Source organism: Sminthopsis crassicaudata, chromosome 2 (assembly GCF_048593235.1).
Source record: "Sminthopsis crassicaudata isolate SCR6 chromosome 2, ASM4859323v1, whole genome shotgun sequence".
NCBI classification, from domain to species: Eukaryota; Metazoa; Chordata; class Mammalia; order Dasyuromorphia; family Dasyuridae; genus Sminthopsis; species Sminthopsis crassicaudata.
In genome coordinates, this window is record NC_133618.1 from 187598507 (window position 1) to 187626088 (window position 27582).

Consider the following 27582-nt stretch of genomic DNA (forward strand, 5'->3'; position numbering starts at 1 on the left):
AGTGGCAGGAATTTTGATTGTTGGTCTAATTGATGGAGCAAAGAATTCAGTCATCAGCTTGATATGCTCTTTTATTTCTTATTAGTTATATGTAGCCTTAGATAAAACAGTTAAATTTTCCAAGCCTTACTTTCCTTATTTTGATCTAATGATGATGATTTAGTGATGAAGATGATATTAATGAACAATGTAATTTATATATTATTGTAAGGTTTGCTAAGCACTTTACATATATTATCCCATTTGATACACAAAGCAACCCTATGAAAGGGATAATGTTATTATCCCCATTTTAGAAATGGGAAAACTGCACCTGAAAAAACAAGTGGTGACCTAGGGGACATAATTGTTAAGTGTCTAAGGGAGGATTTGGATTCTGGGTTTTTTGACTCCAAATCTAGTGTTCAGTGATACCAGAGCAATAGAAATAGGAAGACTTGGGACAAAATATTTTCTAAAGCTTCTCAAAGCAGTGGTGGGTCCTGAGGTAGTGATTGGAAATCATTAAAATTGAGAAAGTGTAATATAAAAACATGTTTGGAGTTCTTTGACCTAAATTCAATGAAAGGTAATTTGGAGATGAATTAGAATCATAGTTGTCCTCATTTTATGAGTGAGAAATTGTGTAGTGCCCTGTTGTCTCTCAATTGTCAGGAGACTTGAAGAAGTATATTTCAAGTATAGTTGTCTCAGGACCCAAAGCTAGAAGTGACAGGGCTAAGACTTATATCCAAGTCTCCTGATTCTCAATGCAATAATTATCTCCCTCATATGATACTGTTCTCCCTATCAAATTATAATTTATGTCATAGTTTATTTTTGCATTTCTTTCATCTCTCTCTCCTTTCTCTCCTGGACTAAACTCTCTCTGAGGGAAGATTGTGAGATCCTGAACCATCCCTATATTGCCAGCACCCAGCACAATGCAGTACCCATCATTAGAACTCCACAACTAATTACTGAATTTAATTGAACTTGTGAGAGTCTAACCACATGGCTGAATGGCTGCATCACTGAGTCTTGAATGTGGTCTGTATTTGCATAAAATATGGAGAAGTGAAAATTGTGTTGCTGATGTAAAATTAAATTCTTCAGTCCCTTATTTGTGAAAGTCCGAAGCACCAAATTAGGAGATGATCTGGAAACTGATTTTTTTTTCCTGCATTACTCTCTAATCATTTAACAAATCACAGTCAATTTTAGAATACAATGTGGGTTATTGAGAAGTATTTCCATTAATGCAAAGTTGATGTTCCTTTGGCTACCTGCCAATGTTCTAAGTAGTGATTTTGAAAAATCTTTGCAGCCTTTCCTTGTACATCTGTGCTTTCCTCTTCTCCTTTAATTAAGAAGTGAGTAACAAGTTACTGAATAGATTAAGTGACTAACTTAATTCAATTTAGAATACACAAACAAATAAATGCAGACGGAAAAAATATTCTACCTATTGGTCTATTAAAATTTTTTTTAGCTCATCTAAGATTTTGCATCAGACTGTAGAAGTTGAAAAAAAATCCCACATATTTCATCTGACACTGTTTAATTCACATTCCACTTAATTTTTCATTAAGTTAATATTTTAAAAAATAATCTTCTAATGACTCAAATATGACTACTTATTTTCATTTTTGCTGACAATTGGAATATAATCTAGTTGCTTGTACATATTGCAAAGATTAAAATAAAAATTGTGTAAAATAATGTTCATGTGGAAGATTTATTTACTTTTTTAAATATAAAGCTCTCTCACTGCAAGCTGTAACTGCAAAAAAGGAAAATATGATTCAGTGAGTGAAAAACATGTTAAATATATTTTGAATCAGCACCCATGGAGGCAATGTTCACATTGGTAAGATTACACATCCATTGATTTATCAGAAATGAAATATGTGTCAGTTGGTATTTATTAACTCATCTAGGTTTGCCACCAGTGGAATGTATAAAAGAAGCAATAATATGTTTTTTATCCATCAACAGATGTGGTTTGCTTAGGTGGCCTTATTTATAGAGTAATTTTTGGCAAATAGAGCCAAGCCCCTCAACAGGTCAGTCTTGATTTACCACATGCTTTTTGTCTCTTATGAATTCCACTGTGGTGTTTGCCTCATCACCCTTAGAAGCTACAGTCCCTAATTGTGGGAATACCAGTGTAATAATAACTGCTTCCTAGCACTTCCTCTTTATTTCTTTCTATCGATAATAAAAATCTGAGTCTCTCTTAATTCTAGAATCTTCTCTTTTTTGATTATCTATTACATGTATAGAGCTTGTTTGTCCATAGTTGTTTGCATGTTGTCTTTCCCATTACATTATGAGTTCTTTGAGGACAGTTACTTTCTGTAATTCAATAACTGAACTTACATATGGCCCTTTGTCTACATGTGATATAGTTACTATGGTTATTATTATTGTTATTTAATAATTCCAGGGAACTTCCAGTGTGAAAATTCATTCTATTGAGGTTGAGAGGCAATTCATCTGTAACTTGGAGACACTGAGGAGTTAAGTGACTTATCCAAAGTCATATAGATAATACAGAAAGGATTTGAACTTGGGTCTTCTGATTTCAAGTTACACTGTTAAGGAGATTTTCAGAGCAGCCCAAAGTAGGATCTTCTGTGAAAAAAATCTGAAAATTATGCATACACTTTATTACCAAAACAAAAATCTTAGTTGGAAAGGATATCAAAAGAAATTTAATTTATCTCTCATCTAAAGAATGAATCCCTGAATATTAATCTTCTAACTTTCATTTGATGATTTCCAGAGATAACAACTCATAAGTGCTCTAAGAAACCTATTTGGACAGTTATAACTTTTTGCAAGTTGTTTTTTTTTTTTTTTTTTTTTCTTTTATCGAATCCAGATTGACCTTTTTGCAATTTTTGCATTTTGAAAAAGAGGATAAATATCTAGACAAATATAATGTTCATTAAAAATACTGATGTGTAAGGAATCCCTCCAAATCCTATTTATCTATTTACATATATTCCTTTATATCTACATAGAAATATCAATGTATTTATGTGTATATATTATAATCATATATGTACATATATGTAATGCTGTACCTTCATGTCATAGAATTTCTGCATAACATACTTTATAAATGGTCATCCAGCTTTTTCTTGAAGTGCTTGATTGTTGTTTTTTGTTCTTGAAAAATGAAATTTCTATGTTGGGATCAAGGTACAGTATATCTGTCAGTGACTAATAAGACCATTACCAACTTGGAATGTTCTACTGCAGTTCAAGCACAAATAGTCCAAATAAACATTTGGAGTGGAGATATCTCTAAATTTTCACACTTCACATTTCTTTTGAACTACTACAATTTTGCTCTGTTCATAAACCATAACCCCTTCTTTGTGTGCAGGTATGCTATGCTGGGTAGTCCTGTAACAGCATCTCCCAAGTCTCACAATTGAGTCCAAAGTTCTTCAGAGAAACTTAGAGGGTGTTTTTGTATCAGTTTTTTTGACTTCCATGTGAGTCCTTGCCTTGAGTGACTTCTCTGTAAAACAGTCTTTCAGGCAAGTGTAATTTTGACATTCAATCAATGTGGCCAACCCATGAGAGTTGTGCTCTCTGCAGAAGTGTTTTTTTTTTTTAATTAGAGTTTTTTATTTACAAAACATAAATAATTTTTCAACATTGACCCTTGCAAAATCTTGTGTTCCAAAATTTCCCCTCATCACTCTCTCTTCTTCCCTAGATATCAGGTAATCCAATATATGTTAAATATGTTAAAATATATGTTAAATCCAATAGATGTATACATATTCACAAGAAAAATTAGATCAAGAAGGAAAAAAACTGAGAAAGAAAATAGAAACAACAGAAAGAATGAAAATGCTATGTTGTGGTCCACACTCAGTTCCCATAATCTTCTCTCTGGGTGTAGATGGCCCTCTTCATCACAAGATGATTGGAACTGATCTGAATTATCTCATTGTTGAAGAAAACCATGCCCATCAGAATTGATCATTGTATAATCTTCTTGTTGCAGTGTATAATAATCTCTTGGTTCTGCTCATTTCACTTACCATCAGTTCATATAAATCTCCCCAGGCCTCTCTGAAATCATCCTTCTGATGTTTCTTACAGAACAATAGTATTCCATAGCATTCATATAACATAACTTATTCGGTCATTCTCCAATTCATGGGCATCCATTTAATTTCCAGTTTCTGACCACTACAAAAAGGGCTGCCACAAACATTTTTGCATATGTGGATCCCTTTCCCCCCTTAAGATCTCTTTGGATATAAACACTTCTACAGAAGAGTTTAAGTGAATTTGGCAGTCCAGTTTGAGAAAGGACCTCCCTATTTGGTACCTTATCTTGCTAGGCAATTGTCAGAATCTCCTAAGACTTGAATAGAAGTGATTCGATTTCCTGGTATAGCACTGGATACCGTCCAGGTTTCACAGGCATACATGCATGTGTCAACCTTATTATTAATGTCAGCATCCATGGAAAGTATACTGCCAAGGTAAATTAACTTATCCATTGCATTAAAAATTTCTCCATTTGATATAATAAATCTATTATATCAATATGGATTATATGGTATTAGCTGGTAGAGAACCTGTGCTTTCTTGGTATTAGTTGTCAGGCCAAAATTAGCACAATCAGCAGAGAATTGATCAATATTTTGCTGAATCTCAGCTTCAGAAGTTGCGTTTAGTCACCTGCAGACAACAAACAAAAAAATCATGCACCAACTCTCCCGTCACTTAAGTCTTGGCTTGTATCCTTTTCAACTTAAATATATACCATTAATGCTGTGGCTGACCTTGATACCACTTTCATTCTCTTTGAAGACATCAAATTTACTTATGGTCCTCAGAATCTATTTGTACTAAACATTGTTTTTTTTTTCCTAAACTTATTATCTACCAGAAGACAAAGGGAAAAGCTAAAGATAATACCAAGATTTTGAGTATAGAACACTAAGTAAATATTTACGAAATTGCTGGAAATAGGGAAGTTTAGGAAAAAGACAATCTGTTTAGTATAAATAGACTCTGAGGACCATAGGTCATTCAAGTGGAGAGATGTCTTCTAAGTAAATTTAAAGTATTTTTGGCACAGAGATGAGAAATTAAGTGTGGAAACCTAACTGTTTCTGGCATGATAATTTCTAGAGATCTGACCTGATTTATCTATTTGATAAAAATTTATTCCTGTGACTGAATGGCTCTTATATTTTAACCAGGACTGTGTTTATTTCAAATTATAAAATACTAGAATAGATTGTGTTATTTTGCTTGTTTTTCTTTTGAGCCCACTACAGTGTTATGGGCAAGAGACACATCATAAATGCTTTTCATGATAATGAAGATGGCAAATATGTTCATCTTTAGTAGGTTTTGCTCTCATTCTAGGCTACCTAGAAACTGAATGATAATAATCTAGAATCACTAACTTATTTCAAAAAATTTGGTGCTTCTGAGGACCAGAAAGGGAAAATATATATAATTTTTCCCCTGAGTCATTTATGGTTAAGTGATTTGCCCAAGTTCACACAACTTAGGAAGTCTTAAGTGTCTGAGTTCACATTTGAACTCAGGTTCTCCTGACTTCAGGGCTGATACTCTATTCACTGCGCCACCTAGCTGTCATAAAAATTTATTTTAAATGAGTCCACCTTGTATTACTACCTTAGCTATTTGGGAAGAAAGGACATTACTACCTTCTTTATGTAACTCTAGCATCCTGAGTAAAAGTGACTAAGATAGTCAAGGATTTTTTTGAGGTTACCAGAAATAGAAGATACCCCTAACATTTCCAATCTCTTTATTCCTTATTTGTGAGTCACATGTAGGTGTTCTTTGATACTAAATGTAACTATAAAAAAAGATGATCAAAATTAAAAAATATATTGCTATCTTTTTTATATCACCTACATTTCTGAATAGATCTTTTCCTTTGACCCTTCTCAGAGAGCCATCCTTTACAATAAAAAAATTAAAAAAGGAAATAAAGAAGTTTAGAAAAAATAACCAACAAATCAAAAAAGTTTGATGATATATGTCTGGTTCCAAACATATTGTTTTTCTCCTGCACAAAGGTAGTAGAAAGTGCCTTTTTTGGGGCCAGGCTTGGTATAATTTCATAATATTTCATTTTGATGTTTTTGTTACTGATGTTATTCACATTTACATTTTTTAATTTTTTAATTTTAAAATTTTTTTGGCTGAGGAAACTGGGGTTAAGTGATTTGCCCAGAGTCACACAGCTAGGAAGTGTCAAGTGTCTGAGGTCAGATTTGAACTCAGGTCACCTGACTTCAGGGCTGGTGCTCTATCCACTGTGTCACCTAGATGCCTCTCCTTTTACATTTTTGTAATCACTGTCTATATTGTTTTCCTGTTTCTATTTTATTTTTCATCCGTTTATGTTTTTCTATTTCTTTATATTCATATTAATAATTTTTCTAGCTAATTAATACTACCTTATAGTTATATATTATAATTTATGTAATCATTCATCAATTCATGTATATATTCTTTGTTTCCAATTCTTTGCACTTACAATAAGTGATACTTGATAGCATATTTTGGAGTATAAATAACCTTTTGTTTTTAAATTTTAAGTCATTGACTTCATTCCTTCTTTTATTTCTTAAATCCAGCTTCCAATAAAACTAGCACTTTGAAGCCAGAAAAGTATCTATTACTGGAAAGGAGTCAGATACCTCATATAATGTTATTTCTCTTTGAAATGTAAGCTAGCTATTCTAGGGGGACTAGCTCAGAGCTTAATAAACGTTTTTTTTTTTTTTTTTTTTTTTTTTTTTTTTTATGGGGCCAATTTAAACTGACAGAAGGACCATTTTGTCCACTAATAAACTGGAAGGGATTTGTGAATATTAACTAAACAAGAAAATAATTATTTGACCACTGGGCTTTGGAAAACTTGACATGAGATCTCTACATCCAAGGATCAAAGGGTTAATGTTGAATAGACTAATAGTAAATATAATCCATATGATCCTGCGTATTTGCCCTTAACTCTGAACCTCAGTTTCCTCTTCTGTAAAATGAAATGCCTTCTTAGCTTCCTCTTAGCTCCACCTATTTAATCCTAAAAACTTCATTATTTTTACAGATGAAAAAATTAAGACTTAGAGAACCTGCAACTTTTCTAGGATCATATATATTTTTTTCTGTATAGCAGAAAAGTTGGCACTCTAACCCAATTTTCTTGGACCCCAGCCCAATTTTCTTTTCATTGTACTATGCCACCTTCCCAAAACAATTTTATGTTTCTAGAATTCTATAAAGATCAAGTATGTGAAAACTTTTAAACTCTTTAAAAGCTATAAAGCCAAATGTGGGAGGTCATAATTGTTCACTGCTATTGAGAGACAGAGAACTGGACAGATCAAATTAAGAGGAAGCATAAGTTAAGTAGAAAGAGAATTATATGAGTCAGGACTACTGAGTTTTAGATTTTGTTCTGCATTTATGTAACTGCCTAAAGTTATCATGATATTTCTACTCTGTGGCCTTCTATTCAAAATGACATTGGATCAGATAGTCTCTTCAAGTTTTGACATCTTGTGATCTAACATCCATGTCTTTTTCTGCTTTGATATTGTGTGATTTTTATGATTTTGTGGTTTTTGTCATGCATTGTCAACTATCTCCTGGTTAGTGCCACTTGCGTGTCTTATATATATTTTCAATTCAATATGCATGTCCCAAATAAACCTGCTTCTTCTAAATTCCCTAGTTCTACTGAACTCAGCTCTGTTCCTCCATTCTCACCCAGACTCATAAGCTTGGAGACATCCTTTCTGCCTTCATGAATATCATGTTCTTAAATTTTTTTTTTTTTTATTTTTATCCCCATATGTCTTATAATGGCTTTTTCTCAGTTATCATTCTAATTCAGGTCCTCACCACTTCTCACTTGGACTATTGTAATTATATCCTAATAGGGCTTATTGAGTCTAATCTCTCTCTTCTACAATATATTCTTTACATAAGTATCCAAATAATCTTTCTAAAGCACAATTTTGAGCATGTTACTTCTCCATTTAAAGAGTTTTCAAAAAGTGGCTCTCATCTTTAGAATAAAATACAAATCTCTCTTCCTCCTTTTTTTTTTTTTTTTTTTTTTTTTATTTTATTTGTTTTCTCTAACTAACTCAAGTTGGAAGTGTAATGATTACTCATGGCTAGAAATTAAGCCAGTTCATTTCTTTTTAGACAACCTAGTTTCTCTTTCAGGACCCTACTCACTCCCACCCTCATCTCCAATTTTGAAGGTTCATAATATTGATTACTTAGTATGGCTGTTCAATTGGATCAGTACTATAACTCACTGAACTCAAGAGGCTCACCAGCCTCAGCTTACCTAGTAGCAAGGATTACAAGGATTTGTTACCATAACCAGACTTCTATTTATTTTTTAAATCTCTTTACAATCTTGCTTCAGATTTCCTAGGCTTAGAGATGGCCTTGTAAATTTGATATCTTAGCTCCATCAGCTATAGCTGAGTGGTGGCAAGAGGGAATTTCTTCAGCAGAGAAAATCATCATCACAAGAATGAGTTTACATTATGTTCTAAATCGGCAGAAAACATGGACCAAAATTTGTTTAGAAACAGTGGAGCCACAATAAAATATTTAATATCTATTCAATAGTACTGAAAGTTGCTTTATGCTCTGTGAAAGTCAAGAGTAGTTATAGGTTAAGTTGCTGAAAATTATTTTAAATTCTTTCTGGCATGTAACATTTCTTTTGAATATAAAAATAAACTCCTGTCATGGGTCTGATCCATATTGTATATTGTATAGCTTTCTTCTTCTCCTTCCCATTTTTTTTAAAAATGGAGACTTTAGACATTCATCAAAACCTTAACTTCAATTCAGTTATCTTTCAGGCACCAGAGTGGATAGTAATGACAAGCCAAAGAATGTGAGAAAATGGTTAGACTATGCATGTTGGACCAGAGTTGAGAGGGATCCTTTAGACAGAAAGAGTAGATGAGATGCTCTAGCCTTTTAAGCCAAGCCATAGTTCTTTTTTAAAATTGAATTCTATTCTTTAATTTTTATGTACATGTTTTTCCCTCCAAATAGAAAATAAGCTCCTTGAGGGTAAGAATGGTTTCTTTTTTTTTGATGTGTCTTTGGATTCTTAGCTTCTAGCATAGTGCCTGGCGTACAGTGGGTACTTAATAAATGTTTGTTGATGGGATGACTGAATGATATAAAATGAAATATGATTCAATCATTGTCCTTAGGTAGATAATAATGAAAAGGGTGCTGCGCATTGTCAAGACATTAGGAGAAACCCTGTTTTTCAGATCTAAGCTCCAAAAAGCAAGCTGTGCCCTGAGCTTGGCATAACAACAATCTCTTGCACTCTGGATAATCTCACTCTCTGTCAAAATCACATAATTATTATATCGATTTGACTGGTACTAGGTGATCTCTGAGCTTGGACAAGCATAGACAAAAACCTATGATCCAGTCATAGACTCCTGCTATGAATCAATCTTATCTCATTGTCATTGCTATCCCTCATTGTCAAGACTGCAGCACACTGTGTAGCCATTGTTGTAAGTGAGGTTTAGGCACAGAAGAATGGATCCCCCATTAGGGTCAGGTCCTTGGCAAATGTATTTAATTTGCCTCCTCCCTTGCAAGCAGTTTCCCTCACTTTGAAATTAAACTTCTGTTTCACTCCTGACTCTGCTGTCTCTGGAGCGCTCTGTTTGACTGCAGCCACCCACAAATTAGAGGCTGGTTGGGCAACTTTGTTGTCTACTGTTGTCCAATTGACAACATAGTGAATATCTATGGAATGTTTTTGTTTGTGTGATTCACATAGCTGTTATCTCATGGCAACTCCTATTAAAGCCAATTGTGTGCATTTCATACTTCCATCTCAACTGTAATACTATCCTAGCTGAGAACCTTATTGTCTTTTACAATAGGCTTCTAATTTGTTTTACTGCCTTAAATCTTTCCCTGATTCAGTTCATTCCCCATGTGATTTTTAAAATCGCACATCTGTCTATATAAGTCCTCTACTCAGTTAACTTCAATAGCTTTATCTCACATATAACACACCCACAGACGCACAGATGCACACACACATAAAACATATCAGATTTGGGACAGGTTTTTTTCTCCTTAAGATTTACCACCTTAATGTTTCAGGACCTGACATAGATAGGGAATTTTCACATCAACATAGGGAAAATAAAGTTACTCTATCTTTCCATTGTCCCCAAAGAAATTTAATTGAAACCTTTGGTGTTGAAACTACCAAATACATTTAACTAATCTAATAGATATTGGATGACTGCTTGCAGGGTACACTATAGTGATAATCTTTGGAATAGACAACCTTAGAAGTCCCCCAAACAAGCTTTCTTTGATCCAAATTCCTGAGCCCTTAAATGCTGCCTTCTTATGTACATGCTTTTTTCCCCCTTTCATAGAAATTTTTTTTGAGGGAGGAGGAAGGAGGGGATATAATTCTTCTTAGTTAACATTAATCTGCACCTGGTAGCTTTTAGGATTTATCAGACTTAGTTTTCTACTTTGAATTGGCCATTCATTCTTCATGATGATCAGCTGGGCTACTTCCTCTGAGGAAAGTCTTTTTCAATATTAAGCCTGTGCTATTTTAAAGTTAGCTAGAATTCCATGGAAACATGATCATATGGAGAAGATAATAACTATTTGTTCTTTCTCTACTTTGCACCAAATGATCCCAATTGGTTGGTTATTATCACTTGCAATTGCCCACTTTGGACAATGCTTCTTACATATGTCACTATTGTCCTCTGTACTTGGGCAGTATTCATTTTTGTCATCATTGTTGTTTCTGACAAAGAGAAGCAAACATGCTTCTAAAGTCTGTCCTTCTGGGTATTAACAATTAAAATCAAAAGAATCCATTTATAATTTCCCAAGAGGGATGCAAAAAAAAAATCACTAAGGATGGTAACATCCTTGAGAAGGAAATATGAAAGCATTTATTTGTGACCTTTACTCTTCTGAACTTTTAAAATAAAAGAACAACTGCTATTGCTTTCAACCATACAAAAGAAAGAACATAAAGAGCATCTGTCAACTAGCCTCACCATATTGTCCTAGCTATGGTGCCAAATTTGAGTCTCTATCACATTTTTTTAAAACAAACAAAAACATTTTTAAGTGAAAGTCTTTAGCAGGTAATTTTCAAATATGTTATTTTTATCAAAGCTGTAAAAAAAAGAAAGGGGCATATAGAGATGAGTGATTAAAATATGATTGAAAAGAATATTTTAGAAGATTCATATGGATTCTCTTCATAGTCTGCCAATGAGATATAGAGGGCCATAATCTTTTTAATTACATGAAATTCAAAAAGTTTTGCACAAGCAAAACCAAACTGGCCAAAATTTGAAGGAAAGCAACAAACTGGGAGAGTTTTTTTTTTTTTTTTTTTTAAATTTCAAGTTTCTCTGGTAAAAGCTTTAATCCTCAAGTATATAAGGAAATGAGTCAAATTTAAAAGACGAGTCATTCTCTAATAGGTAAATGATCAAAGGATTCAAACTAATGATATTCAGAAGAAGCTATCATCAATAATTATATGAAACGATGCTTTCTTGATTAGAGAAATGCAAATTAAAACAACTATGAGATACCAAGAACAAACATACAACTATCAAATTGGCCAACATTACAAAAAAAGAAAATGATACATGTTGGAGGGAATTTAAAGGGAGACAAATGCATTGGTGGAGTTGTGAACTAGTCTAAACATTCTAGAGAACAGTTTAGAATATTTTCCAAAGGGCAATAAGACTTTGACTCAGCAATCCAACTACTATGTCTGTATCCCAAAGAAACTGAAGAAAAATAAAAAGGATCTATTGGTACAAAAATTTTTAAAGTAGTATTTTTTTTTGGTGGCAAAGAACTGGAAATTGAGAGATATGCTTTCATAAAAATGTGGGAAGACATATGGACTGATGCAAAGCAAAGTGATCAGAATCAGGAGAACATTGCACACAGTAATAGCAATATGTGATGAAAATCAACAATGAAAGATGTAGCTACTCTGATTAAGACAACTGGAGATAGCCCTTATTTATAGTTATATTTATATTAAAAAAAACTAAAGAACAGTACACTTTGCAGAGGTCAGACATATATATGAATACAAATGTTAGAATATTTTAGCAAAGACAAATTGATAAGGTGGCTATATGCTGCAGTGGTTATAATTTTTTCCTTGGGGACAAGAAGATCAATGTTTAAATCTTGTCTCAAATACTTCCTGCAGGCATAATCCTGGGAAGGTAATTTTACCTTGCCCAGCCTCAATTTCCAAATCTGCAAAATGGGGATAATAATAGCATATCTCTCACTATATATATATATATATATATATATATATATATATATATATATATATATATATATATATATATATATTTAAAGATTAAATCAGATAGCATATAATAAGTGCTTTACAAACCTTAAAATGTGAGTTGATCCAACCATTTTGGAGAGCAATTTGGAACTATATGCCCAAAGGGTTATCAAACTGTGCATAACCTTTTATCCAGCAGTATCTCTACTGGGTCTGTATCCAAAAGAGATAATAAAAAAAGGAAAAGAATCCATACGTGCAAGAATTAAAAATTAAAGTGCAGAAAAATGTTTGTAGCAGTCCTTTTTGTAGTGCCATTAGCAGAAGTGATGAAAGATTCAAGAATCTTGAAGGGAAGCCAACTTGTTCAATCCTTTAAAATCTAACATATCTAGTTTAACCCATACTTCAAAAAAAAATTCCCACATAATACCTGATTAGCTGGTTATCCAGTCTTTGCTTGATGATTACTAGTAAAGATGAATCCCCTCCTGGCATGGTAAATGCCATAGAGATGAGTGATTAAAATCTATTTTTGCATTACTATAAAGTTTTTCATATCAAGCCAAATTTGCCTTTTGAAGGTTCCCTCTTCCCCCATTGACCATTCAAATATCTTTCTGCCCTTTGGGGATTAAGAAAACAAGTGTAATTCCTTGTCCTAAAAATACTTTGAAGACCATTATCATTCCCCTCTCCCATCATCCTTTTCTTCAGTTTAAACTATTCCCATTTCTTCAGTACTTTCAAGTAATGAACTTAAAACCCTTCATCATCCTTGCTGTCCTACCCTTCTGCTTATTAATACTATTCCTAAAATATGGTACCCAAAAATGAATATAAGTATTTTAATAGTAATTTTTAAATGAATACACAAACAACTGTAGAGGTCTGATTAAAGGAAAATGATGGGGAAAAAGCCACCTCATAAACTTTATAAACTACTATTTCCTTCACCATACCACTACTCTTACCTATAAAGCAAACCACTGAGGTCAATGGAAGGGCAAGAAGAGAGGGAGCAAAAAACACACACAGTGCCTGATCTGTGCAAAACTAGAGATAAGCATGCTTTCCAAAAGGAACTAGACTGTGTTTCTTGACTGGTATAAAAGATATGATCAGAAGCCTTACATTTACATATTCTCTAAATGGCCTTAATTAGGGGATACTATTTAATGACTGAAAATTTAATTAAATAATTTCTATTTTGTTTACATTGTAAACACCAGTTCAGCTCTTGATTTCCTTATAGTCAACAAAACTAGTTGCATAAAACTTTTAGGATTAGAAAGAAATTTAGACATTACCTAATTATAGTATATTGCAAAGTACACTGGATTTACAATCAAAAAACTGGTTCAAATCTAACTCTGCCACTTGCCACTTATATGACCTTGAGTAATTAGTTATTTAGCCCCTCCAGGTTTCAGTTTCTTATTTGTAAAATAAGAACTAACCATCTTTGAGGACCCTTCTGGATATAAATCTGATCCTATAATATAATCCTTTTAAAATTTTTACATGAAGAAACTGAAGCATAGGGAGGTAAAATGATATTCCAAAGGTCAAATAATTTCTCTTTTCTTTGAAATACAAATAGATGGTGAAATGCAGGATTTTTTTAAATGACAAAACTTGACAATTTTAGGTCCTGTATGTTTTCCTATGAGAAGCAGCATGGTACAGTTAGTAGAGAGCTGGAATTGGAATCAAGGAGATCTAGATTTAATTCATGCTTCTGATACTTATTAGTTGTCTCAGGCCATTTTACATTTATGAGACACACTCCAGAGTCAACAATAATTTTACTTTGTAGATGAGTTATCATAAGTTTCTATGGAGAAAGTTCCCCCCACCAAATTAAACCAGAGATACTTGACTTATTGAATGTTTAACTCAATAATCAGAAAACTCTACTTTTCTCAAAAAATTTAATTGCAGAATTATTTACAGGAGATGAACATAAGCAATACAGAAATCAATTGAAAGAGCAGCTTCATAAAAGAGTTCTGGAGCAATAGTGAAGCACATTTTCCTTACAATCAGCTTAGAGTAAACAAAGGATCATGGAAAAAAAAAAAACAACTCAAATAAAAGCAATTGTTCAGTGTTTTAAAGGAATGACCAACATTCTGGTAATGAAGTTATTTCCCAGGAGCACAAAGTATGGTGGTAATGGAAGAGCTTACTGTACATTCAGAGTAGGTATCCTGCATGCTACTAAAGCAAATTTATCAAAAGAATCTGAAATGCATGTGAAAGAGAATTACATAAAATAGTTAACTCTAGTGGCAGGTGACTTTGTACAGATGTTGGCTATTTGGCACTCAGTTCATCCTCATTGTTGATATGATTTCATATGTATATATGTATATATATATATATATTTATATACTTTAAAAAAAACTTTAACTAAACAACTAGTTTCCTGGTTCTAACATTCCTGGAAATTCTATAGGAGGCATTTAATTTAGTCCTTAGGCCACCTTTGAGTATTTTGGCATGGAGGATGGAGGATGGATGCATGAATTCAGCCTCTGTACAGAAAGAAGGTGTACAGGGAAGAGTGGCTTATTTTTTGGAAAGGAGAATTCCAAAGTAGTCTAGGTTGCACTATTTGCAAGGGAAACCTTGTTAATTCAGCAAACTAGTATATAAAGTGGAATGAAAGATACATACATGCTGAGCCCTTTAAAAGTGATATGATTATATTAAAACAATGGAGATAAATTAAAGCATGAACAGGTGGCATCCATAGGTAATTACAAGTAATGTTTACATTTTCCCCAGGTGTGTTTCAGTAGACAAGAAAGTTATGCTTTGTGGTGATTATGGTCTCCGTGAGAAGGATAAATTCGTACTTCAAGAAACTTTGCTGTAATCGTTCAATAGCTCCTCTTGTTCGTTAGATATATGAAAGATTTGACTCAAATCTTTCAGGTTCAGATTCAGCACCAATAATGAAGAGTCACATAAAATATAAGAAAGTAGGGAGGTAAACCTCTGTGTTCCTTTTATTTGTGTAGATACAAAATATTTCTTAAAAGTATTTCCTATTATGTTGATAATACTTCCTTTGCAGAGAATATCATTAATCAAATGTTTACATTGAAACTGTATGTAATTCTTTTATTAAAGCTGGATACAAATAGAAAGTCCAGGACAGCAGGTCATATAAATTATAGACATTTCTCAGTGACCACTTGCATGACAAGGTGGTTGTTTCTTGGAGTGTTGCCATGTACTAGTTTCTCTGAGTCATGAAATTAAGGATTTCTACAAATTAGAACTGAATGGGAGTATTACTCCAAAACTCTTGTCAGAAATACCAAGATAATGTTGATAATTGTATCTAATTTTAAGACACACTCCACAGGCTTGGTTCTCTATTTTCTGACATTGATTTTCTTTTATTCTTTAATGTTTACTTGAATTCATCCTAGAAATGTGCAAATTTAAGGGACTGACCAAATGTTGTCTGAATGAATGTCTAATTTGGGCTTATGGCTGGCCCATATTCATGGAAACACTCTAGAAACATAGGAGCCAAAGGCACAGGGGAAAAAAAATCCACTTTTCTTGAGTTATCTCCCCACCTCCCAAACCATTTGAGAGGCTGTTTTGTGAGCTCTTTGCAAGTCAAAATGCTGAGGGAGCATTTCAAACCAGAGCATGGGGTCAGTATTAGTACATGTGACCAATACTTCCTGTTCTCTTTCGAGACATCACATGCTCTGGTCTTTTGCAGGTTTCTAAACCTGTTGAAAAAATGCATTTTCACATTATGAATGATGTAAACCATTAAAGAAGAACAACATTATTAATGATTCTCCTTAATATTTATGTCTCTAGAATTTGGTAACTAATCTAATAATAACAATTATTATACTTTAACACTTGCTTCTTGTGAACTCAGCATACCTTCAACATACCTTAGCATTATGTTGTCAATCCTCATAATATATTTGTGAGCTAGGCAAGAGATAGATATTATTATTGTTTTTATTCCAACATTACAGATGAGAAAAATAAGACAATGTACCCACGCCTGATTTTACATGATGATTTAGTGATTAATGTGAGATTAAAAATTAGATTGTCTAACTAACAAGTACTAAGTATTTGTTCCTCTTTATCAATTTTCAGAGTATCCAGGTACCTCTTTGTGTGAAGGTCCTTTCAAGTTAGATTACAAAGGTTACTTGTCTTAATATTTGTAACTTATTGAAACTATAAATTTAGTAAAATTGCAATTGGCCATATATCTTTCTTATGAAGGTGCGAAGTTATTTAAGGTACCAGATATCGATTTGACTTAGTTATTTAGACCTGTGAGATTTGACACAAAAATTATTCTTAAAAAATGTGAGAGGTATAACTAAAATGCCACTTTAAAAATGATAACAGAATTTCACTGGAAAATATATGCTTTATATTTAAGAATAACTGACCCTAACTTCTTGATTTAACACCTGATGTGTTCAATTTGTTGTGAAAGACAGAAAGCAAAAGGATTTGGTGGAGACAGATTAAATTGTGAAATGAATACAATTTAGACATGTAGACAGAAAGGCCTTATATAAATAATATATGCATACATTAAAAAGACATCTGGATTCCTATCGATGCAATAGCCAGTCTTCTCTCCAGAAGAACAATGATTTAACAGACCATAGTGTTAGAGTAGAAAGACCACTGAGCCCAACTCTCTCATTTTACAGATCAGGAAACCAAGGCATAGAGAGGTTAAATGACTTGCTTAAGATTACACAGCTGGAAAGCATCTAAAGCAGTATTTGAACATGGTCTTCCAAACTCCAAGTACATTATACCACTTATGTTTCTTTATGTTTCACTTTTTGGAAGTTGTATGAGGAGAGCCCAATATAGGAACTCACCTGCTACACTTGCTCTAGTATGAGATAATCCCTTGTTGATGAGGGTTAGTTCTAGACTTCCATCCTACTTTTTACCTTTTCCGAGCCCCAAGATTCCTGGTGTGAAGTGAAGGACATGGCATTAACTATCATCATCTGGAAAGATGTCAAGAATGCTCTAAAGCATTCTTATTCATGAATTTCATTTTAGTCCTCACAAATGTATTCTTTTGCTTATTTGCGCCTATTTCCTTGTGTGCTTAGTCCTACTGCATAGTTACTCAAATTTTTGAGAGATGTTCCCACAAAACATGCATTCTTTCAAAGCCCCACTAAAATATTTCAGAGCCTCATTTGGATTTATTAAAATCTCTATCAGCAGGCACAGAATATTGGACAAGACTCTCAGCCATAAGAGTTTGGCCAGAACTAGATGAATCTCATGAATGATGCAAGCCAATTGTTTGTCTTGTATACTGGTCAACATTTTTTTCAGTTTATCCATCATGGGGATACCTCATGAAAACAGAACAATGCAGAGACTTAATGAAAATTGTAGAGGTGCTAAAATTCATAATTAATATAAGATTCTGCCTTTGGAGGAATGATGGAAAAGGGGAAAAGTCAAGACAGGAAAATGGAGACATATATATCAAAATAAGGTGCTGAAAATACATATATTAGTGCACATAATGTGAAACATATAGTTTATTAATGATACATTTTATCTATCCATTGAAACTAGTGAGGCGGAATTTCATCTACTTCTTTATACTAATATTAAAAGAAAAGATGTTAAAGTTAACCATAGATTATACTACTTTGGGGGGGAGGTTTAAAAATTAAGTCACTTAAACGTACTTTAAATTAATTTAGTGCAAAATCTTCAATGCAACTGAACTTGAAAGTATAGATATTTTCCTATCAAATAGTATGTCATTTTGTTTACATATTGCCCAAGGTTCCTGGGAAATTTGCAGAGGAGTAAAGTATGGTAACATTCTTAACTGACAAGAATTGTATCTAATGAAGTGAGTGAGGGAGGAAAGAAATGCAAAGAAGAAAGCATTGCATTGAAAACAGTGTATTTTAAAGCAAATAAAAATTCTCAAAAGTATTTCTGGGTTAAGGTCAAATTTTTGGTTCCTGTTTATTCTTTTTGGTTGGTTTTTACAATTAACTAATAAACCTTTGAATTATTAAGTTTTTTAAATGTGAAATTTTACAGCTGATCAATTGGTTTGTGGTTTTTAGCAATATAATTCCCAAAGTAATATTAATTTTTCAATGATCAATGATACCTTTATGATATTTATATGCACATATATATGTCTGTTTGTATAGATATGGAGAACATCAAATTCTTTTTTTGGAGAACATCATCTTTTTCTGGAGAACATCTTTTTCTGGAGAACATCAAATTCATGTTCATAGAACATTTTATGCCAATAATTTCAACTGTGTTTTAGACACTCAATTTCATTTCTTATTATTTTTTAAAATTAAAAGTACACTCTAGATGAGGTGGATTACAGTATATGATAGGCTTATTGTGGTGATTGTGATTATTATTTGCTAGAAGTGATTGAAATAAATTGGCTTGATTGACTTATAACACAGGTATTATAAAGATTGCTTTATTTCTCTTTAATTAGTGAAACGGACAACACATAAATGAACATGGCTTCTTTTCTGCTTTTGTTGATAGAATATCACCTGTATGACAAGTTGAGTATATTGCACTTGGATGTGAATCATGAACAGGTAAAATTTTATCATCTCACAGCAGACATCTGCTTTCAAATAATCTTCTTTGGAACACAGGTAGACTAAAGAGGGAACTATACATCTCCAAAGAGGCATACTTAACATATCAGTCAACAACCATTGTAAAATTTAGTGGGGTTTTATTTGTTCATCCACAGGATGGTTTAACCATAAATATATATATATATATAATCTATTTATATTATATACCATCTTTTTTGGGGGGTGGGGGTGGGAAGAAGGAGGTATGGTAGAAATCAAAGAATGAAGACACTGAATACCAAAAAAGAATCTAATTTTGATGAATAACTTCATTCAAGTCATAATTGTACTTTCTTCTGGGATCTAAGTTTAATAGTTATGACCTAATCTTTATATTTTACCTTTATATATTTTGTATGTGTTAAAGGACATTAGGCAAAATATATCAGCTGCCAGTAATTATACATAGATCTGCATGTATGCGTGCAAGTCTGTTTTACTTTTCCCCTACCTAGGAAATACACTGGCTTTGCTTCTCTGTGGATTATTTCTAAATAGCAGCTCAACTTTAAATAATACCATTTTAAAAAGACTAAAATGCCAATACTTGCAAATACATTTGTATTTAGTATAGTACAATAATTATAGGGAGCAGCATCAGTATTGTACACTACCCAGGATTCAGCTCTTTCTTTACATAGAAAATGCTTTGAACACTCTGGGGATAGAATATTCATTTAAAGAAGAATATGTAAGGGATTTTTTGCATTATTTTAAAGGATATACATTCGTCTTGGTTTTTGCTTCCAAATATTGTTTAAGGCTGTTTGGTAAAATATATACCAGGTATGAGGCTCAATTTACAGAGTTTTGGCCTTACAGGAAATCCTTAATTACTCAGCTTTAAAAATTCAAACTTTGAAGCTAAACATGCTTTAATATCAACTGTGCTCCAAATGGATCTCATGCTAGGTGGAACATATTTGGAACAAAAAGAAAAAAGCCCAAAAGAACAAAGAAAAACTTAATTGTTAATCAATGTCTAAATTTTTATAAGCTATGCAACCTTTGCTACTTAATGCTTGTAATGTGGCAGGCTGCAGAGTGAGCTGAGTACTTCTTTAAAGTGCTAATCAAGGTGGAAAAAAAACCCACAATAAAAAAGTGCTATAGTATAATTGAGAAGCTGTTCTGTGTATGGCTAAATACATGGTATTTGTTAAAGCAGGTGAACAGAAAACATGATAGTTGTTCAAAATATCTTTCATATGTTGGCATCCTGCTTTAACATAGAGGAGTCATCCAAAGTCAGAGGAAACTGGGATCTATTAGATCCACCTTATTGGGTCTTCCTTTGGAGAGCTTTATGTATGATTTAGGACACTCACTTTCCAGTGGAAAGCTGGAACAAATACTCCTGCATTTCAACTTAATTCATGTGGAGATTGGGCTCCATTAGATATTATATATATTTTTGGGGTCTTCCTTTGGAGAGAGAAATCTATAAGTTAAAAGTCCTCATTTCCAGTAGGAAGCTGGAATAAAGAAAACTGTATCTAAACTTAATTCAGGATTGAAAGCTACTTGACTAAACTGTCTCCTGTTTTTGTTCATGTCAGTCAGTGTCATAAAACATGCTAATGCTTCTTAAATTCCAGAGCTGGAAATCCCTTAATTCTTGAATTAATTTCTTTATGTCTTTATAAGCAAGGTACTTGCCTTAGCTGATACTGCATAGGAAAAAGAGTTCTGAAAAAAAAAATTCAAATGTAAGCTACATTTCACCTTTACCATTTAAACTGAGATATACTTACCACTCACATTCAAACTTCTTAAACTGGTTACAACATCACAACTGGCATTTTTAACAAGCAAACTTTTCTTTTCTTTTCAAGGATACCCTGGAAATTTAACTGATAACAGCAATTTGAGAAAACGACCTATCACATGTAATATAATTGGTGAAGTTAAAATTAAATATGAATGATAAAAACAAACCCATGAAAAGAATTGAAATGACAATAGCTATTTCCTAGAAATAAGTACAACTTTGCTTTTATACTTTGCTATGAAGAGATGCTTTAAGGCTACCCACTGTCTTTTTACCCATTGTTTGTCAGTCTTTTTGCATTAAAATTAAACTTGATTTTTGGAAAACGATGATTTGGTTCCTGGAAAAGAAAAATCTTACCCGATATCTTTAGAAGGCTAGACTCCTGGGCTTTTGGAAGGCTACCTGTCTATGTGTATAGAGTAACATCTAGATAGATCCCTTTTCATTTCCAAAAACTTGATATTACATGAAAGGTTTAATGTTTTCCCATAGTAACAAAGATGAAGAGAATGGCAGCGTACATGGGCAAATAATTTTTTTTTTGACTGGAAGAAAAGAAACCTGTAGTTGAGAGACATGGGGTCTTTCTGTCATGCACTTGCCATTGTAGCACCTTCTACTTGGTTAGCTAATGCCTCTAGTGAATGGTGAGATGCACCCATTTTTATAATTTGTTATTCTTATCCCTAATAATCACATAATTTATAAAAATATAAATAACAAAAAAAGGTAAGCTGGGTTCCATCTCAAGAGGTGTTTCTTGTTGTCCTCTGAGAACATATTGGATAAGTCGGGTCTCACCAAGCCCTATCCATTGTAGCTGATTGTAAGTCAGACAATAAATACAAAAAGAAGTCATTCTTGCAATGAGCTCGGCAAACTTTGAAAAAATCAAAACATTCCACTGTGCTTATGGCACGAAGAACACAACAGCAAGGGCATATTCAGTGGAGAAAATGAGACAGAAATTACCAGGTTAAGTGACAAACTGTACAAGCTTTTTTTTGTTTGTTTTTTTAAAAAAGGAAATGTTGCAGCATTCTGTCTTTAAAGCCTGGTTTGGGCCTCAGGGATGTAGATCTCAATGCTGTCTGCTCTTTCAGTGGCTGAATTCTGCCTAAAGGAGGCTGCTCTCTTGGCGGCCATAAGTCGTCTTCTGGCTTCTTGACGTTGTCTGTCAGGTAGGTCTAGAGACTTTTCTCTTGTAATAGGAAATTTCCCTTTTGGAGGCTTCTTTGGTACTGGAGGGGGAACCTTTCTTTCTTCCTAAAACATTCATTAAAAGGTCAAAATTGAGTTAACGAAAGGGAGAATACCATATGCATATTAACATTCATTTGTTTTTTTCAAAAATCCATCTTGGAATCAGTTTTGCTAAAGTTTGTTACATAAATAATTCCTTCCCAACATATATTCTGATATTAATTTTTTATAAAGAACAAAAAAAATCTATTTTCTTTTCTTCCTTTACCTTCCCCATACCCTGAAATAAATAAGAAAAAAAAAATTCTTATAATAAGGATTCAAAACTAAATTTTTACCAGGTTCAAAAAATGTTTGTTTCATTTTTGTACCCTGAATTCACAAACTTTTTTTAGGAAGTAATATATATTTTAATCAAGGAAGCTTGTCACAGGGAGATAGTTAGGGATTTGAAAAATGGAATAAATCCTAGGATCATAGAATCATGTTTTTTTCAGGCCATCAAGCTTTAGGGACAGAAGTAGCTTAAATCTGCCTTAATAGTTGCTTATACCAGGGCTCTACCTAAAGTATCAAAATTTTAATAGCTACTAATTTGTTATTATATTTATATACTTATATAATATATAATATATATTTATATTATATTTGTTATTATATTAATAGATGCTATCATCTCAAAATTAATGTTAAATTGACATATACTATTATTTAGATTAGTAGATATCATCAACCAATCAGTAAGCATTTATTAAGGGCCTTCTTTTTGCCTTAGACACTGCTAAGTTCTGGTGATATAAAAAGAAGAGAACAGTCCCTTCCCTTTAGAAGCTTACAGATATCTGTCAGGACAGGTTTAGGCTATTTCTACCTATGGGATTCAATGACTTCTAAGGCCCCTTCACTTTATAGATCTATGATACAATGACACAGGACAATCTGGGTCTAATGTAACATTTCACTGGGCGTCACCCTGTAGTCTGCTGGGTGGTTCCACTCTGATTCAACCATCCAATGGTTCATCATCCAATGGTATCTTGGTATATTTCATCAGCTGTATCAGGGTTAGGAATTGTTAGAACATCTCTGCTATTTGCTCATGTTATTGAAAGGAGGTTCAAGCATAATAAGAAAGGCTATGGAGTAGCATAATTTGCTTATAATATCTTCATCTTTTTGAATTTCTCAAGTTCAACTCCTGCATTAAATAGGAAGTTATGCTAATCCATCTTCTTATTTTTCTATGATTAGCTACCAAAATATGGGTGATAATAATTTTAAACTAGACATTTCATGTAATTCGTCGAATACATTCATGTGAATACCATTTATGTATCAGGCCTTAATCCAAGCATTAGGCTGGGACACAAAGACAAAACAAAAGTTAACTTTCTACAAGGGAATGAACTAGACCATTTTTAGCTGTAGTAGGTTTATAAAATCTGACTTAGAATTGCCTTTTACACTCATGGCAACCGTAGACTCCAGATTTTAGTTCTGGGAAATTACTCTTCAGGACACAGAACTTTCAAAAGCACTATCTCAAAATGTACACCTCCCAGTGTGAACAAGTTGGTTTATTTGTTTTCATTTCAAGGGAAATCTTAACATATATCATTAAGTAGAGGACTTAAAAAAATAGCTTTCATTATCTAAGAAAGCTGAAAATTAGAAGCACATTTGACCAGTTTAACAAATTAAATTAGTTTTTCTTTTAATAGTTAATTGTCTTTTATTGTCATTTCTTTAGACCCCAAGTATTGATTAGTGATTGCTGTTATTGTTGAGTCATTTTAGTTGTATTTGACACTTAGTGAACCCATTTGGGGTTTCCTTGATAGAGATAATGTGGTAGTTTTCCATTTCTTCTCCAGATCATTTAATAGATGAGGAGGCTGAGACAAACAAGGTTAAGTAAGGGACTTGCGCAGGGTCATATAACTAATAGGTATCTGAGGCCAAATTTGAACTCAAGAAGAAGAGTCTTCTTGACTCCAGATTCAACATTTTATCCACTGTGCCACCTAGATTAATGGTTAACTAACATTATAAAAGCCCCATTTCTTAACTAACTGTACAAACTATATATTACAGTGAATTTTAAAAAATGTATTTTTATGCAGTCTCAAAAATCTTTGTGCAGGCTTAATGCCTTAAAAACATCTTGCTATGGTTTTAATACTTTATTTTAATACCTCAAAATTCAATTAAGACTTTTCAGATACCTTCTATATACTCCCAGTTTATTCCCTTTGATTTCATTAGTTTGGGGAACTAAATTCCTATTGATCTTTTACAGATTGAAATCAGAAATTCATTTGATTTACAATTTTAGAAAATTTCTTGGGACACTGAAAGATTAAGTGAATTTCCCCAAATTTTCCAGTTTTGCAAAGCTAGTGTCTAAGGTAGGATTCTAACTCATAGGCAATATTGCCTCTTATTGGGCACTATACTTCCCACCATATTTCTTCAAATTATAGTCATCATTCTCCATTAAAGTACTCTTCTGATACCTACTGGTGGCTAAGGCAGTAAAGTATAAACTCTGCTAAGTCCACTAAGTAGTAACAGTAAGTCTATTCCTGAGAAAAGACAATCATCTGGGGAACAGTCTAGCTAAGTTGGAAAGATTCATCACCAAAAGGTTGGCCACTAAATATGTGTGGTTGTTTGGTACAGTAACTCATAAAAATCGTCTCTTTGGTAATGAATGGGCCACAAACTATTGGTAGAGTGAATATCTCTTGAAGGAAGAATGGAAATATATGAAACATTATCTACTGAAACCATGGCCTTCTGTGTCTCTTAATTATTTTAATATATTATGATTTTCTGGAAAAATTGCAGAACTTCTCTGAAATGTTTTAAAAAGTTGGTAAAGTTATTGCTAATTCAGATCAAGATATTAAGTCTACAGTAAATAATACCTTAAGCAAAGGAATTAAATCACATGGGTAAAATGTAATTGAATTTGCCAATCTTTTACAAAATGCGATAAAATATGTTATATGGTGAAACAAGCTATGTCTACATAAAGCAGACATGACCAAACTATATTGCCTTACCTTTTATCTTCATTTCTACACTGACCCATCAGAATGAAATGAATTGAATTAGACATGAATTTTTAACAACGAATCAATAAACTCAACTATCATTTATAATGGGCCTATCATGTATAAGGCATTGTTTTAGATACTGGAAATGCAAAGTAAAATCTGTCTGTACCTCAGGGAGCTAGCATTCTACTAGGTAGAAAGGGGCCCTATAAGGTATATAAATAAATTAATTAAGGAAATTCAAAGCAATTTTTAAAAGTGGGGAACACTACAACTGGGGTAACCTTGGAAAAGGTGGCATCTGAGCAATGTAGGAAACCTAAGATGTCATGATGAGGAAGATTTAGGAAAGGTACACTTTGAGTGTAGATTTAGGAGATGGCAGGGAGAGAGAGCCAGGATAGCAACTACACCAAGTAGGATCCTTAGCCTGAGGCAGAGAATGCTTGAAGGGATTAGCATGACAAAGATTAAAAAGATAGAGAAGCCAGATTGTGGACTTTCTATTTTATCCTAGGAGTAAGACTGGGCCATGGAAGATTTTTTTAAATAAGGGAATGATATTGTCAGATCTGTGTTTTAGGGATTTGGGTAGGGAAGATAAAATGGAAAGAGAAAACAATAGAAGCAAGGAGACCAATTTTAGGAGGCTAAGGCCAAATCTAATCATAAAATGCTTCATTGGAAAACTCATCTTAATTTGTCAGAAAATGAAACTTTTGATGCAATCCTTTTTCTGGATGGAGTCAATTTCTATTTAAATAAATGAACACTTTTGCCTATTTTCAGGGTCTAATTCCTTTCCATAATTTTTATTTGCAGTTGTGAATGTATAACCACAGAGTATATGTCTTGCTTTATAAGCCAATTGATTGTTCTTCATTCTCAAAGAAGACCAAAATGATCTCACTATGTTAGAGTGGCCTCACTTAAGTCAATAAATAAGAAATTACTTTAATTCCTATAACAATAGAAAAATTTGTGCTTGATTGCCAATCAAAGGCTGGGAAACACTTCATAATTTGGAATTTGAAATGGATCATTTCTGAAATTGGATTAAACATTAGGGGGTTGTTGAACAAGAGTTTACATGGAAACCATACAGAGTTGAATGTAATTACCTTTCTTTCTGGGGATTCTATTAGCTTCCATTCATTGAGCTTCAGCTGGTGGAGTTCATCAAATTTCATGCTGACATCTTCAATCGAAAGCTGCAATAAGTCCCAAAATCCTGCCAGGTCTTGGGAAGTAGGCCTTGGCATAGCACTGGGATCCTAACACAAACAGAAGAGAAAATATCAACAAATTCAGACTGAAAAAATTTCCTTCTTTATTTGCTTGAGCATACATGTGGGTGGAAGTTTGCTTCTTTTTAAAGTGTCTTTGTTATGTTCAATTTTTTTTACTTTTTTTATGTTTAGGTAAAAACTCCATTACCTGAGATTAATGATTCATTAACTGTTTAGTATGGAACTATAAAGTATTTTCTAGTATTTCACAGTGTTGTAAGGATCAAATGATGCAACATGTTTAATACTTTTTCAACATGAAAGTTCTAAATAAATGTTATTTATGATATTATTATTTATTACTGTTATCCTAATGGGTAACTAGCTAGCACAATGTTTAGAGTGTCAGGCCTGGATTCATCTTCCAGAGTTTAGATCCAGCTTCAGGCACTTAGTAGTTGTGTGATCCTAGGTAAATTGCTTAATCTTGTTTGCCTCAATTTCCTTATCTGTAAAATGAATTGGAGAAGAAATGACAAACCATTTCAGTATCTTTGCCAAGAAAATTCCCCAAATGGAGTCACAAAGAATTGAATATGACTAAAAAAACCTAAATAACAACAATTATCCTAATACTCAGTACTGATAAGTTGTTTAAAAAAAAAAAAAAGTGGCATTTTACAAATAATGTTGATTTAAATGCTTTTCATGGAGAACCATGAGAATGCTTCCAGGTATTAAAATACTCTTTTTTGGGGAAAGGGGAAGGAAGGCTATATCTTCAGGCACTATGCTAAGGATTTTATTAATATCATATCACTTGTTTTTCACAACCATCCTGTGAGGAAGGTGCTATCATGATTCCAGGTAGAAAAGGACTGCTAGATATTTAAATGACTTGCCCATGATCATATGCTAGTAAGTGCTTGAGCTTAGAATTAAACTCAGATTGCTTCTTGGCTCTATCCTTCACTTAAAGTTTCTGGACTTTCATATGTAGAATGAGAGTGTTGGATTAGCTTTCCAAATTTCTTTCAGTTATAGAATTCAATGGTTCAATGAATGAACAAATTGTCATTTATAAACCATTATATGCTAGTCATTTTGCTAAGCAATGGGAACAAAACCACAAAAACATAGGATAGTCCCTGTCTTCTAAAGCTTACATTTCCATAGGGGAATGAAAAAAGTGATATGGGGCTGGATGACTTAATTATTTATAAGGATT

General features: G+C 33.0%; 1 protein-coding gene across 6 annotated transcripts in view; it reads right to left on the reverse strand.

Annotated features, from left to right (window-relative positions):
- Positions 1-14317: 14317 nt before the first annotated feature.
- Positions 14318-27582, reverse strand: part of DLGAP2 (DLG associated protein 2) — a 1171101-nt gene continuing 1157836 nt past the window's right edge. For all 6 annotated transcript variants that reach the window (XM_074287975.1, XM_074287976.1, XM_074287974.1 and 3 more), the window contains 2 exons: positions 26247-26399; positions 14318-22126 (listed from right to left, as the gene is read on the reverse strand). In XM_074287975.1, the coding sequence (XP_074144076.1) occupies positions 21908-22126; positions 26247-26399 (372 nt within the window). In that variant the 3' untranslated portion in view covers positions 14318-21907. The remainder of the gene's footprint in view (positions 22127-26246; positions 26400-27582) is intronic.